This window comes from Microcebus murinus, chromosome 12 (genome assembly GCF_040939455.1).
Source record: "Microcebus murinus isolate Inina chromosome 12, M.murinus_Inina_mat1.0, whole genome shotgun sequence".
Taxonomy (NCBI): Eukaryota; Metazoa; Chordata; class Mammalia; order Primates; family Cheirogaleidae; genus Microcebus; species Microcebus murinus.
This window is the reverse complement of record NC_134115.1, coordinates 2,538,087-2,554,437: the sequence shown is the minus strand read 5'-3', so window position 1 is coordinate 2,554,437 and position 16,351 is coordinate 2,538,087. Positions and strand designations below refer to the sequence as shown.

The 16,351-nt window shown below is 40.4% G+C and overlaps 1 protein-coding gene across 1 annotated transcript in view; it reads right to left on the bottom strand.

Annotated features, from left to right (window-relative positions):
• Positions 1 to 16,351, bottom strand: part of ROR2 (receptor tyrosine kinase like orphan receptor 2) — a 229,092-nt gene that overhangs the window by 9,976 nt on the left and 202,765 nt on the right. The window contains exon 5 of the mRNA XM_012773835.3: positions 572 to 699. Coding sequence (XP_012629289.1) covers positions 572 to 699 — 128 coding nt within the window. The remainder of the gene's footprint in view (positions 1 to 571; positions 700 to 16,351) is intronic.

Genomic DNA, 16,351 nt, shown 5'->3' with positions numbered 1-16,351 from the left:
ATGTGTCTGTGAATTAATTCCTAAAGAGGCTGAGGACCAGCAGCTTCTCATCTTGAAGGACCTACTTCATTTCTCAGACCTGAACCAGGTACCTGAAGACCTGGCTTTGTTCTCTGCGTTTCACGGCAGTGTCCCCACCACCCTTGACCAGCACACTCCTCCTCAACAGCTGCCGTCAGGCCTATGTGCCTTTGGGCCAAAGAAAGCTCACAGAAGGTACAAGACAAGAAGAGCAAGGAGAAGGCAAGCAAGCAGAGTGAGGACACAGGCATGGCCAGGACATGAGCTCTGGCTGTGCAGTGAGGTTTGCACCTGCATGGTTTGGCCAAATTAAAGAGTGCAGAAGAATACTGTAAGCAACTTGCCCTTGACAATTAAACATACAAGCTGGAAATATTTTAGGGCAAATGTTAGCAACTACAACTGCTTCTAATACAGATTTTTGATTTTCTATTCCAAGTGACAGGGAAGAGGGACCCACTGTCTGCGCCACTAACTGATGAAACACAGAGTGGCCACTGTACATGTGCGTGTTATCTGGTGAGAAGTGAGAAAGGTATACGGCTCCTACCCGTGATTCGGTTTTCGATCTCCCCCTGCATCTGAAGCGAGTCCACGTAAATGGTGCGGTTCCCAATGAAGCGCGCGCAGGCGATTCCCCGGTAAGGCTGGCAGAACCCATCCTCGTGGGAGTCGTCCCTGGAGAAAACACACAGCGTCCGTAAGTGCACTGGGAGATGCCAAACAGTGCCCAGTGATTCTTTTTTTAATGCAGCCCTTTTCAATCTAGCAATTTTGTTACTTGGTATTTATCCAAATAAGTCAAAAACTCAACTATACACAAAAAACCTGCACATAAATGTTTATAGCAGCTTTATTCATAAGTGCAACCAAGATGTCCTTCAGTAGGTGAATGTATAAACAAACTGTGCTATACCAGACACTGGTCTATTATTCAGTGCTGAAAAGAAATGAGCCATTGAGCCATGAAGAGACATGGAGGAACCTTAAATGAATATTACTAGGTGAAACGAGCCAATCTGAAAAGGCTACAGACTGTATGATTCCCACTGTATGACATTCTAGAAAAGACAAAACTATGAAGACAGAAAAAGACTGGTGGATGCCAGGGGTGATGGAGGCATGCTGAGAGGACTGTGAGGAGCACAGAGGATTTTTAGGGCAAGGAAACTACTCTGTGTGAGACCATGAGGGTGCACACGTGCCACCATACATTGGCCAAAACCCATAGAAGGTAAAACGCACAGAGTCAGCCCTCACGTGAACTACCGATTTCAGTTAGTGCTAATGTACAATATCGGCTCGTGCGCTGTAATGAACACGCCACAGTGACGCACGATGTCAGTAATAGAGGAACGCGTGGTGGTGGCGGGGTGGTGGCACGGGAACTCTGGACTTTCTGCTCGATTTTTCTATAAACCTAACACTGCTCTAAAAAATAAACTCTATAAATTAAAAAATATTCAGCATGTTTAAGGGAGTATGGAACAAGGGGAGAAGTAACTAGGAGTGAAGATAGTTATCAATGTGAAGTGTGCACATGGGTGGGCACGGGTTCATGTACACACAAGGGCATGAAACTTTAAACATGTTTCATCTCACCCTTGAACTATGTCAGAGACATTGTGGCACAGTCCCACACAAATGTCCATTGTTCGCAAACAAGGCTTTTATGAAGATAGTAATAATCTAGAGTGTGTTCTACCATTAAATCACCGGAGGGAACTCTTTGGAAAGGTGAAAAGCAATATATAAATGTCTCTTCTACTGTATTCAAAGGCAATGAAAGGGACTCCAAGAATTCCCAGGACGACAGGCGTGCTTGTCACACACAGAGACACTGCGACCTGGCCCCGCCATGTCATAGCCCAGACGGTGCGCAGCAGACTGCTCCTCTGCCCCTGTCCAACTGTCCCGGTCCCTGCAGGGATGGCCTGCACTGAAGGGAAGGGGACACAATGCTTCCCTGAGCCCCCAGCTTGGAGTCTGTGCTAAATTCTTTTCTGCAGAACCTGTTACTCTGGCTTCTGCTGACAAGAGCCACCCTTTTCAGTACTCTGGTGCATTTCCAAGTGGCATTCAGGATCTTCCCAGGTGTCACCAGGGGACTACAGCAGACACTGCAGGGCTGCCACTGCTGGGGGCCAGGAGGCCAGTGCTCCCAGGACAAGCGTCTCACAAGCACCTCAGGCTAGTAATTTGTTTTCTAGCAAATTTGGAACCTACCCTGTAAGCCTGAGAACACCCTACCTGGATTTAGACCATCCTCAAATGAAATCTGGGTTGTGTTCAGTTTAACCAAATGGACTGAAAATCCCTGAGCTCTCACCAACGCCAAGTCTACACACTTGCAATAGCAAAGACCTTCTGCAGCCCCTGAAGAAAAGCTGCTTCTTAAAGAAAAGAACCTACAGCCATAAATAATCCAAATAAGATTTTGGTGTCTACACAGCAGGATGCCCTTCTCCCCAGCTCCCAGCCGTTATGTCTTTGGGTCAAGGGTTCCTTAAATGTAGTTTAACTGTAGGCAAACACTTGTGTTAACACCACCAGCCTCGCCCACCCCTCTTTCACTCTTTGTGAGCTGGAGCTAACTGCTGATTAGATGCTGGCCCCGAACACCAACGAAAACGAAAGTCACCTCTGTCTGAGTGTGTGTAGGACACGTCCCATCCATCTGTAGCTGGGTTCAGAGTGCAAGCCCACTCTGCCAGAAAAATCATTAAGACATGCTGGTCAGATTAACTTCAGCTCTGCCTAGGGTATGAGATTCAGTTCAGTCCCTTGGGGTGAGCCCATAAGAGTGAGCAATTTCTCTTGTACCCTGCAAGAGTCTGGGAAGACAAAGCTGGTGCCCTGGCTGCAGGCTTCTCTCTGGCCACTGGCTAGGTGCCCACGGGAAGGGGAGAGCAATGGAGGTGTGGGCAGGGTGGCAAGGGGGTACTGAGAAGGGGCTCAGGCCATCACATCTCACCCACAGGTTACTCTGGGCTTCCAGTCTGGATGGAGAATGTCAACAGAAGTGGTTGGAAAATGACGTCCTATAGGCCTTTGAATTTTGAGAGAACAAGTGGGAATTACTTTCTATTCCTATAATTCAAACATTATTATGTGTTATCTTCATGTGGCTTATTTTGGGAGCTCTGACAAGTAACAGCTGGAGGAAGTCTGTGAAATGGATCACTTGGAGACTAAGGAAAGGGCTGAGCCTGTGAACTCCTGCAGCAACACTGGGGAACCAGGCGGCTTGCCCATGGCAGAGCAGCCCCATCAGGGAGATGCAATTTGAGAATCTCGGCCCTGATACTGCCAGGCACTGATCCAGGGACTGATGACACATGGATGAAGAAGAAACTTCTACACCAAGAAGTTACTGTCAAGAAGTGTAAACAACTACAATGCTGGGGAAGAAAAGCAACAGGAAAGGAGTAGAAGCTTGGGAGGGAACAGAGGAAGGAACCAGCAGGGAGTGACAGAACGAGCTCCCCGCAAAGGCGGGGAGGTGGCGGGCGGGGCCACACCGCCCCAGAAATGGCATGTGCTTAAAGTAAGAATTAGATTGAAGAAAATCCTAGATAAATTCACGGATATAAATAATGTATGAGCTTTAAAGGAAACTAAGGCTTTTGTGAGGTTGAAAAGTAATCAATGTCAAAATGCAAATAGTTACATATTGTATAGAAGTTAACATTTTTCCTCCAAACAATTTCTTTTTGTTAAAAAGTAGTGAACAATGTTCACAACTGTTATTCTTAGCAAGAGAGAGCCTGCCTGAGGGAAGCAGAGGATGCTAAATCCGCAACTTACCAGGAGGCAGAACAAGAGGACACAGAGCAAGCAGCCACGCTCACTCAACTGGGAGCTCAGACGCCCTGCACATATGGAGAACTGACGACAACTGAACGCACAGCTGTACTGAAACTCAACGCCCTGCACAGAAAGATACGCAATCGACAGTACAGACCACAATGTCCAGTATACAATAAAAAATTACCAAACATGCAAAGAAACAGGAAAATATAATCCTACTCAAGAGAAACAAATTCAAAGATGATTCATGTGTTAGGCTCAGCAGACCAAGAGTTTTACTATAAGGCTGGTAAACAAAACACATAAGAACGAGTAAGGAAGATGTAGCCTATTTCAAGAGATAGAAACTGTAAAAGAAAAACTAAATGAGAAGACTAGAACTGAAACATACAGTGTCTACAATAAAATATACATTGATGGTACAGTCACAAGCCACATAATGGTGCTTCTGTCACCGAAGGACTACATATATGATGGTGACTCCATAAGACAGTAATAGAGCTGAAAATTCCTCCCATTGCCTAGTGACATTGTAGCTGTCATAACATGGCAGTGCAGGTACTTCACTTCTAACAAATTTAGTGTAGCCTAATACCAGTGCACAGCCACGTTCTAGGCCTTCACATTTACTCACCACTCACTCACTGACTCTCCCAGACCAACTTCCAGTCCCGCCAGGACTGTTTATGATAGGTGTCCTATACAGGTGTGCCATTTTTCATTTTCATACTGTATTTTTATTGTGCCTTTTTACATTTAGATGTGTTCAGATACAGAAATACCATCGTGTTACAGTTGGTTCTGGTGTTTGGCACAGTAACATGCTGTACCACCAAGGTTTGTGTAGGTACACTCTGCGACATTCACACAATGACAGAATTGTCTAATGGTGCATTTCTCAGAACATATCCTTGTCATTAAGTGACACATAATGGTATATACAAGAGATTGGCTGAGACAAAAGAAAAAAACTTGTGAACTTGAAGACAGGTCAATAGGGAAATTTCCAAACTGAACAAAGAGACAAAAAGATTTATAAGAAGCAAAGAGAGCCTCAGTGACCTCTTAGAAAATAACTTATGTGGAATCGAGATTCACAGAAACAGTCAGGAAAGATGTTTAAAGAAACAATGGCCAAAACATTTCCAAATTTGTTTAAAAAAACAGTAACACACTGGTCAAGGCATGTCAGTGAAGCCCAAACAATATGTGACTAAGGAAGTCACAACTATATACATCACTGTCAACCTGTTAAAAATCTCATAGAGGCCGGGCGCGGTGGCTCACGCCTGTAATCCTAGCACTTTGGGAGGCCAAGGCGGGCGGATTGCTCAAGGTCAGGAGTTCAAAACCATCCTGAGCGAGACCCCGTCTCTACCAAAAATAGAAATAAATTAATTGACCAACTAAAAATATATATACAAAAAATTAGCCGGGCATGGTGGCGCATGCCTGTAGTCCCAGCTACTCGGGAGGCTGAGGCAGTAGGATCGCTGAGCCCCGGAGATTGAGGTTGCTGTGAGCCAGGCTGACGCCACGGCACTCACTCTAGCCTGGGCAACAAAGTGAGACTCTGTCTCAAAAAAAAAAAAAAAAAAAAAATCTCATAGAAAAGGAAAAATATGAGCGATAACAGCTAACCATCATCACAAACAAGCACAACAGAAGACAAGGGAATGACACTTTAATGTCTCTGCTGGAAGAGACAATGAACTGTCAACCCAAAATTCTGTACCCAGCAAAAACGACTTTTAAATAAAAACATCTATTAAACATGAATGTACTTAATATCAGAACTTTAAAATACAGAAACAAAAACTGACAGAACTAGAGGACAAAATAGAAAAATCCACCATTATAGTTGGAAATTTTAATACCCATCCCCTAGCAATCAGTGGCATTAGACAAAATGATAGAGAAACAGAGGAGTGCACAGACATTAGCCACCACTCTAACCTAATGGACATCTGCAGAACAATACACCCAGTGTGAACAGAGCACAAAACCTTTCAAGGCACATGGAATGTTCACACTTAAAGACTACATGCCTGGCAAAAATAACTCCCAATACATTTAAAAGAATTGAAACAATAAATCTCTGACCATAGGAATTAAATTAGAAATCCATAAAAAATATTTTAAAGCTCCTCAAACATTTGGAAAATAAATAGCACTCTTCTGAATAACTTTTAGGCCCAAGAAGAAAATATAAGGGAAATTCAATGGCATTTGAAATTAAACATGAAAATATAAAATGTGAACAACAAAAACATGGGGCACCGAAAATTTGTGGAATGCAGCTAAAGGTTGTAATTAGAGAAGAATTTATAGCTTTAAATGATTAAATTAGATAATGTTTACACTGTAAGAAATTAGAAAAAGAAGGGCAAATTGAACCAGAAGTAATTAGAACACTAAAGACAAGAGCAGAAATCAATAAACTAAAAAAAAAAAAAATCAAAAATCAAAGCTAAAAATATGTTCCACAAAAAGTTAATATAATTGCTAACACCCCGAAAAACTTATTAAGAATGGTAGAAAAATACTTTATCATTATCACATATGCACAAGGGGACATCACCAAAGACCCTGCAGGTATTAAAAGATAATAAGAAATTACTATGAATGAATATGTGAACACAGATCCAACAACTTAGAAAAATGACAAATTCCTTGAAAAACACAAAACACCAAAATAAGTACAAACAGAAATAAAATCTCAGAATGGCCTTAAATTTCTTAAAGAACTTGAAGTTTAATCAAAATCCTTCCCACAATTAAAACTCCAAACCAAATAATAGAAACTGGTGAATTTTGTCAAATATTTAAGAAAGAAATGTCAGTAAGTTTATACAAATTCTTATAGAAAGTAAAGGAGTAAAGGACACTTTCTAATTCATTGTATGAGGCCAGCATAAATCTGATACAAACATCTAACAAGGACATCACAAGAACATTATAGACCAATATGCCTCATGACCAAGGGGCAACACCCTCCTCAAAACATTAGCAAGCTAAATCCAACAAAATAAACACAGAAAATACAAAAGAATATGCACAGTGGACCAACTGCGGTTAATTTAATGCCACTGCACTCTACACTTAGAAATGGTTAAAATATTAATACTTAGGAATAAACTTAACAAAAGATATACAAGACCTCCACATTTATTTTCTAAAAAAATGGAAATATATACCATATTCATAGATTGGAACACTCAATAGTGTTAATATGATAACTCTCTCAAAGTGAAATAGCACCCTATCAAAATGCTAGCAGGATTTCTCCATAAATTACTTTTAATTACAAAAGGAAAAATAACTATATAATGAGAAAATAAGTCTTAACTGAGTAAAATTAGCATCCCCAATAAAGGGCAAACTGATATCATTGTACCTCCAGATGTGATACAGTAAGAAAGAAACTTATGTACTATTTTAGTCAAAAATGCAAAACCAGAATCTAATCAATAATTTAGAGACATTCTATACAACTGTCCTGCATTTATCAAAAATTTCAATGTCACAAAAGGACAAGGAACTGTTTCAGATTAAAGGAGACTAAACCAACATGATTAGAATCCTGTACCAAGAAAATAAAATCTAAAAATATTCCTGGGACAATTAAAAAGAAATTGGAATATGAATGGTGGTTCAAAGACTGCTTTTGAGATGAATCATAGACCAAATCATAAAAGCTAAACTTAAAACACTTATAAAACAAAGCATAGGAGAATGTCTTCATAACATTGAGGTAGGCAAGAATTTCTTAGACATGACACATAAATGAAAAAAATGGTAAGATTTGTTGATTTTGAACTTTTCTGCTCATCAAAAGGCAATATATTACGAAAATACAAAGGCAAACTACACACTGGAAGAAAACAATTAATGTATTTGACAAAGAAATTATATGCAGAATATATTTTTAAAAATCCCATAACTCAATAGGAAGACAAACAATATAGTAAAATTGGACCTAACAAAGCTGTGGCCTAAAAAGATGGTCCCCTTTTCAGTGATCAAGGAAATTTAAATTAAATGAACATGAATCATTATGGCACAATCATAATAATGGCTAAGACTAAAATGACTGATAACATCAAATGTTGGTGAGGGTGCAGAGTAACTGGAACACCCATATATTGCTGGTGGCAAGATCCAATGGTAAGACCATTTGGGGAACAGCTTGGCACTTTCTTAATACAATTAAATATATACTTACCATCTGACCTAGCAATCTCAATGCTAGAATTTATTCTAGAGAAATGAAAACATTCACAAAAATATTTGAACACAAATGTTCATAGTAACTTTATTGATAATTGTCCCAAAATGTCCATTGACAAGTGACTAAACATATTGTAGTATATTCATACAACAGAATGCTTCTCATCAATAAAAAACAAACAACAAAAGATATTTTTCAGTCTCTTGGAGAAATTTAAATATAAATTTTATATCAATGTGAAATTTCTTGAGTGTAAAAATTGTAGAAGGTAGGAGAATGCCCTTGTTCTTAGGAGACAGATGTTATAGGATTGTTATATTTAAGACCACGAGTCAAAATATCTGCACTGACTCTCAAATGATGTGCATTATACTTGGAGAGATAAAGCTAATTTGCAACAGCTAGTCAGTCTAGATGAAAGATATTTAGGCATTTATTGATCTAGTTTTTCAACTTTTCTGTAGATTTGAAAAATTACAGATTGAAAAGTTGAAGTAAAAAGTTTTCCCACTTAATGGTATATCCCAAGAATTTCCTATATTATTATATCCTAAGCACTCATAATGATTACTTTTAATGATATCATTGGATTATTTTGAAGGAATATGTATTTTCTTTACAGATTCCACAATTTAGATTTCTAATAAATAATCTTCAATGATCATTTTTGTACGTAGCTTTTTCCATATTGTACATTCTAATCTTTTTTGTAATAAAATATCAGCATATTATGGGGGTACAAACATTTAGGTTACATCTATTGCCTTTGCCCCACCCAAATCAGTGCTTCAAGCGTGTCCATCCCCCAGATGGCATGCACTGCACTGATTAGGTTTGAATATATCCATCCCCTCGTCCCCCGTCCCACCTGCCCGGCACCCCATGAATGTTATTAGTATATATGCACATAAGTGTTGAACAGTTAATACCAATTTGATGGTGAGTACATGTCGTGTTTGTTTTTCCATTCTTGGGATACTTCACTTAGTGAAATAGGCTCCAGCTCTACCCAGGATAATACAAGAGGTGCTATATCACCATTGTTTCTTATAGCTGAATAGTACTCTATGGTATACATATATCACATTTTATTAATCCACTCATGTACTGATGGGCACTTGGGTTGTTTCCAAATCTTTGAGATTGTGAATTGTGCTGCTATAAATATTCAAGGGCTGATGTCATTTTTTTCCTTTGGGTAGATGCCCAATAATGGGATTGCTGGATGAAATGGTAGCTCTACCTTTAGCTCCTTGAGGTATCTCCATATCATTGTTCACAGAGGTTGTACAAGTTTGCAGTCCCACCAGCAGTATATGAATGTTCCTACCTCTCCATGTCCATGCCAGCATTTATTGTTTTGGGACATTTTGATAATAGCCATTCTCACTTGAGTTTAGCAATGTCTCACTGTGGTTCTGATTTGCATTTCCCTGATGATTAGAGATGTTCAGCATTTTTTCATATGTTTGTTGGCAATTAGTCTATCTTCTTTTGAAAAGTTTCTGTCCATGTCCTTTGCCTACTATTATTTATTGTTTATTTATTTTTATTTCAGCATATTATGGGGGTACAAATGTTTAGGTTACATATATTGCCCTTGCCCACCCCTGAGTCAGAACTTCAAGTGTGTCCATCCTCCAGATGGTGCGCATCGCACTCATTCTGTATGTATATGCCTATCCCCTCCTCACCTCTTCCATCTACCCGATGCCCAAGAAATGTTATTCCCATATGTGCACTTAGGTGTTGATCAGTGAAAACAATTTGACGGTGAGTATATGTGATGATTGTTTTTCCATTCTTGGGATACTTCACTTAGTAGAATGAGTTCCAGCTGTATCCAGGGTAATACAAGAGGTGCTAGATCACCATTGTTTCTTATAACTGAATAGTACTCCATGCTATACATATACTACATTTTATTAATCCACTCATTTATTGATGGGCACTTGGGTTGTTTCCACATCTTTGCAATTGTGAATTATGCTGCTATAAACATTCTAGTGCAGATGTCTTTTTTATAGAATGTCTTTTGTTCTTTTGGGTAGATGCCCAGTAATGGGACTGCTGGATCAAATGGCAGATCTACTTATATCTCTTTAAGGTATCTTCCATATTGCTTTCCACAAAGGTTGCAATGGTTTACAGTCCCACCAGCAGTGTAGGAGTGTTCCTCTCTCTCTGCACCCACGCCAACATTTATTGTTTTGGGACTTTTTGATAAACGCCATTTTCACTGGAGACAAGTGATATCTCACTGCTTTTGATTTGCATTTCCTGATGATTAGACATGTTGAGCATTTTTCATATGTTTGTTGGCCATTATTCTGTCTTCTTTTGAAAAGTTTCCATTCATGTCCTTTGCCCACTTTTTGATAGGGATGTTTGATTTTTTCTTGCTGATTTTCCTGAGATCTAAATAAATTCTAATTATCAGCCCTTTATTCAATGTGTAGCATGCAAATATTTTCTGGTTGTCTGTTTGCTCTCATGATAGTTTCCTTGGCTGTGCAGAAGATTTTAATTTGATCAGGTCCCATTTATTTATTTTTGTTGTTGCTGTGATTGCCTTTGGTGTCTTCTTCATAAATTCTTTCCCTCAGCCAATGTCAATAAGAGCTTTTCCAGCATCTTCTTCTAGAATTTGTGTAGTTTCATGCCTGAGGTTTAAGTCTCTTATCCACTGTGAGTTGATATTTGTGAGAGGTGTGGATGCTATTTCAGCCTTCTATATATGGCTATCAAATTTTCCCAGAAAATTTGGGAGGGAGGGAGGGAGGGAGGGAGGGAGGGAGGGAGGGAGGGAGGGAGGGAGGAAGGAAGGAAGGAAGGAAGGAAGGAAGGAAGGAAGGAAGGAAGGAAGGAAGGAAGGAAGGAAGGAAGGAGATTACATGGCTATAGGAGGATGGTTTTATATCTGTGTTCCTAGGTTTCTTCCATTGGTCTATGTCTGTGTTCTTGTGCCAGGATCATGCTGTTTTCATTACTATAGCCTTGAAGTATAGCTTGAAGTCTGGTAAACTGATGCCTCCCAATTTGTTCTTTTTATTTAAGATTGCTTTTCCTATATGGGGTCTTCTTTGGTTCCATATGAAGCATAAAATTATTTTTTATAGATATATAAAAAATGATGTTGGCATTTTAATTGGGATTGCATTGAATCTGTAAATCACTTTGGGTAGTAAGACATTTTAGCAATGTTGATTCTGCCATTCCATGAGCACGGTATGGTTTTCCATGTGTTTCCATCATCTGCTATTTCCATCCTCAGTGTTTCATAATTCTCCCTGTAGAAATCTTTCACTTGCTTAAATATATTCCTAGATATTTTATTTTCTGTGCTGTTATTGTGAAGAATATTGCCTCTCCAGGGGAACTAGATCTGGTAAGAGGACCCAAAAACATTGCAGCTTGCTCCTCCCACCAAGTGATGCCTACTAACAGGGTGATCAATTTGTACTTTCTTTTACTGCATTTACTGACTCATTACACAGGGTGTGGTCAATTCTCACCCACAAGCACCACATATATATACATTTTTGTATATAAATGTAAGTGACCATTTCTCTAGGATAAATGCCTATTCTTCAAGAAGAATAGGGTTGATCAGAAGAAAGAATCTCAGGGATTGAAGATAACATCTTTCAATTAAACAAGTCAGTTGCAGAGATAGAGCAGAGAAATAAGAGAAATGAGCAAAATCTATAAGAAATGTGGGATTATGTGAAGAGGCCTCACATAAGAATCACAAGCATGCCTGAGGGTAAAGAAGAAAATACACAAGGGTTGGATAATCTGTCTGAGGATCTAAGGAAGGAAAATTTCCCTGAACTTGCTAGAAATCTAGGTATCCAATACAAAAAGCTCAAGGGACTACTGGGAGATTCATTGCAAACAGGAAGAATCCACTACACGTAGTTGCCAGACTGGCTAAAATAAACATGAAAGAGGCCCTCCTACGAGCTATAAGGCAAAAGCCGTAGATAACCTACAAAGGAAAATCCATAACACTAATTGCAGACTTTACACAAAATAGACACTCACCAGTGTAAAATCATCCAAGGCTAAAGGTCAAAGGCCAGATATCACAATGGCTCAAGAGAGAAAACAATGCAAGAAAGTTCAACTCAGCAGGATGAACAGAAAGCTGCCCCACTTATCAATTCTTTCAATAAATCTGAATGGCTTAAACTGCCCACTAAAGAGACATAGGCTGGGTGAATGGATAAATATACACAAGCCAAGTATCTGCTGTCTTTAGGAAATATATCTAACTCTCAAGCATGCTTTCAGACTCAAGATGAAGGGATGGAAAACAATATTCTATGCAAATGGAAGCCAAAAGAAAGCTGGTGTACCAGTTTTGATTTAAGACAACTTAGTCTTCAAATCAACAAAAGTAATGAAAGAGCTGGTTCTCCACAGAAATGTGTTAAATGAATGAATGATTTCCTTGAAAATGAGACACGATATATTTGTTACTCTCTATTTCCAAAATGAAATACTCCTAACATCTGAATATACTGATGTCATATAATATAGTGGCAAAAATGTCTAATTGGTCCAAAATGAACATATCCAACACCAATGCTCATGTCATAAAAATCCCAGTCAGCAGAACCTTTTAGAAAGATTGGCTTTTGCCATGGCCACCCCTAAGGCCAGGAGCATGTAAGGTGGCCAGAGGTAAAGAAAACAGGGGCTCTGACAGTACCACTTCACCGGGAAGTAAATCTCATTCTCTTCTACAGTGTTCAGACAGCTGGTCCCTCCCAGGTAAACCAGACACTTTCCCCCTGGAAGGCTGGTGTTTCCCTGGGTGACTCTGGAGGTGGTGTAGAAAGAGCTCTCACTGTGCATAATATCGTGTAAGAGCTAACACATGGGATCTGTGGGCTCAAGCGAAAACAAAAAGACCAAGTGGCAGCATTCAACGTGTTAGCGTACATCCAGTGTTCACATCACCACTGCTGCCGTGCAGCATTTTAACTTGTGCCACGATGAGGTCTGAATTTGGGAGATGTGTGTCTGTACACTCTACTCATCTACCTGATGGCTATCCATTTACTCACTCATTGCTCATATCACATAACCCTAAAACGAATTCAGTTTCTATCCTTTATTCCACTTTTGCACTGCGGGACTTAAGAAGAGTTACATTTCCCAGAAAAGAGAACCTGACACAACAAAGTGACACTGAGAAAAAGTGGTCGGTCGGCTTCTGCCCTTCTTCAAGCTCTGCTTGAATTGAGGTGAACATGATTAGGTAGGTGGTCTAATGGCTTTAACATCGAATGTTAAATTTGCCAGCCTTTTGCCTGAGCAAATTTATTTACCAACAATAAGCAGCATGATTTATCCTGAGGTCACTGTTAATAACTGGCTTGTCAGTTGGGAGTTTCATTTTTTTATAGTGCTATTTTCCTATAATTAGAATAAAGTTTGAACTAGACTCGTGACAATTCCCCCAAAGCAGCAAAGGAAGGAGGGGGAAGCTGGCTGAGTTCCTCTCAGACACGCCAAGTGTGAGGTGTCTCTGAGTCACCACACGGAGAGGCTCGTCATGCGGGCGAATGGGGCTCTGGAGACGGGAGATGAGGCAGACCTGGACACAGAGAGTCCTGGGCCATGAGCATCTGTGCGGAGGAGGGCCACCGTCTGGTCATTACCTGATGCTTGTCACGTACGAAAAGAAGAGGGGCATGGCCCCAAGGAAGGTGATTTCCCTCAGGCCAATAATCAATATAACTTTTAATTATCTAGGAGGACAACATGCTTTCTTTCAGCAGTTGTGTGAGTGAAGCACAGCATGTGTGCAGACACTGTGGGCCATGGGGTTGGTCTAGGGCAGCAACACTGGAAAGATGGGGGCTCTAATGCTCTGGTGTCAGGGAGCACCCCACCGTGTCCCCATGCCACCCCAGCAGGCAGGCCCTGTGTGTGGGCTTATGATCCTGGATATGAGAAAACAAAACCCATACGTGACATGTCAGACAAGTAGCACTGATCCCCTGGGCATTCTCAGCATTGCTGGCAGGGTAAGCGGTGATAACCCTGGCCTCGGAAACTCTAGCTGCAGAGAAACCGCCTTTGTTTTAAGCTTTTGTTATCCTTGTATACACCCTCCTCACCCTTGGCTTAACGCGGATGGAAGGAAAAACAATGTTTTGATTATAGTAAACCCCTCAACCGCCAAGCATATCTACCCCCCACTCCCTCAAACCACGAGCTGAGACCCGACACACTGCAGCGTCCATGCGTGTGGATACGTGAGCAGAGCACCTGGGAAGAGCCTGGGCCGGGGGGTGAGAGTCAGCCGCAAGCACCTGCGTCCATGGTTAAGAACCCATGGCTGTATGACCATGCACCGTCTCAACTCTCCACTTGCACGCACAGGATACACCGCCTGACCAACAACGAATGTGAAGTGCTGTGCATTTTCCAAGCAGGTGGCCCGAGAGTCACTGACTAGGATAAAGCAGCCATTCCAGTACAAATACAGGGAACTTGTGCATTGATGTTTTAAGCTCACTGATTCTCCCTTTCCGTCTTCGTTTTGCTTAACTTCTAGAGACATCATAAACACACCTGTATACAGGGGGTGGGGAACGGGCCAGTATACCGGAACAGTCAATAAGGGGAAGAAACTCGTGGCCACAGAAAGATAACTGCCAATGGGCCAGTGCCTCAGATGACAAGGTCACAGAGCGTCACAGCGTGAGAAAGTCACCGCTGGAAAGCAGCCACGGTCATCAGCAGAGGCTCAGGGCTGGGGCTGGGGAAGACGCTGGCCAAAGCACACAAAATTTCAGGTAGAAGGAGGCATAACCTCAAGAGATCTATTGTACAACATGATGACTATAGCTAACAACATATTATTAATATATACTTACAAATTGTTAAAAGAATAGATTGTAAAATGTTTCAAAAAATGATGAGTATGAGTGGTAATGCATATGTTAATTAGCTTGATTTAGCCAATCCACAATGTATACATATATCAAAACATCCTGTTGTATATCATAAATATATACAATTTTTATTTGTCAATTAAAAAAATAATTACTTCAAAAAGAGTCATCTGCCGACGTGAAGTCAGCAGATCAATCCAACAGCACATGAAAAGAGTGATTCTCACTCTGACTGAGCGGGTCTCAGTGTGGACTATGAAGTTATCCCACAGTAGGGACTCTCTTATGTTTCAGAATATTAATATGCGAAAGAAAAACTACAGTCACCTTTGTATCTGAAAAAGTGACTGCAAAACTCCAGGCTCTACATTATTAGTGATAATAAATGTATAAAGTTTGAACAGGACAGAAGAGAAGAATACATGCTTCCACACGGTGCTAGAAGTCCTAAGCAATGCAATAAGAAAAGAAAATAAAGGGTAAGAATAGAAAAAAGTAAACTATATTCTTATTTATAGAAGATATTATTTTTCTCATAGAAAAAATCCAAAAAATGTTATAGAAGAAATAACAAAATGAAAAAGCTCAACAAATTTGTTGGGTACAAGATTAGTACCCAAATTTGATGTCTTTCTCAACCACCATCAACACACAATTTGAAAATAACATTTGGAAAGAAAGACAACATTATCATTAGTAGAATCAATGAGCTACCTGGAAATATATATAAGAAATGGTGCGTCAGATAGATCTTTGTGGAGAAAATTACAAAACTTTGTTGAAAGGGGCATAGAAAACTTAAATAAACATTAAACCACAAACTAAAAATAGCCCCAGTTCTCTCATAGTCAAACTTCTATACAATTCCAATAAAAATACGAGCATAAAATCAATGTGGAAGAGCAATGTGGCACAGCAATAAAGCAGGCGTGTGAGTCAGCTCGGAGGCCACAGCACATGCCACAGACTGACGGGGTGGCCTAAACAGCCGAACTGTATTTTCTTATACTCGGAGGCTAGAAGTCCAAGATCAAGGTGCCAGCCAACTGGGTTCCTGGTGGGGCTCTCTTCCTGCTTTGAAGGTAGATGGCCACCTTTTCGCTGAGTCCTCACATAGCAGAAACAGACAGTGAGAGAGAGAGACAGACAGAGATAGAGAGAGAGATCTCTGATGTCTCTTTCTCTTTTATAAGGACACAAGTTCTGTTAGATCAGGGCTACACCCTTATGACCTCATTCAACCTTAGTCACCTCCCTAAAGGCCCTATCTCCAATAGAGTCACACTGGGTTACGGCTTCAACATATGAATTCTGGGGGCACACAGTTCAATCCATAGGTGAGGGGACCTTTCCCTACACATGGCGAGATATATTA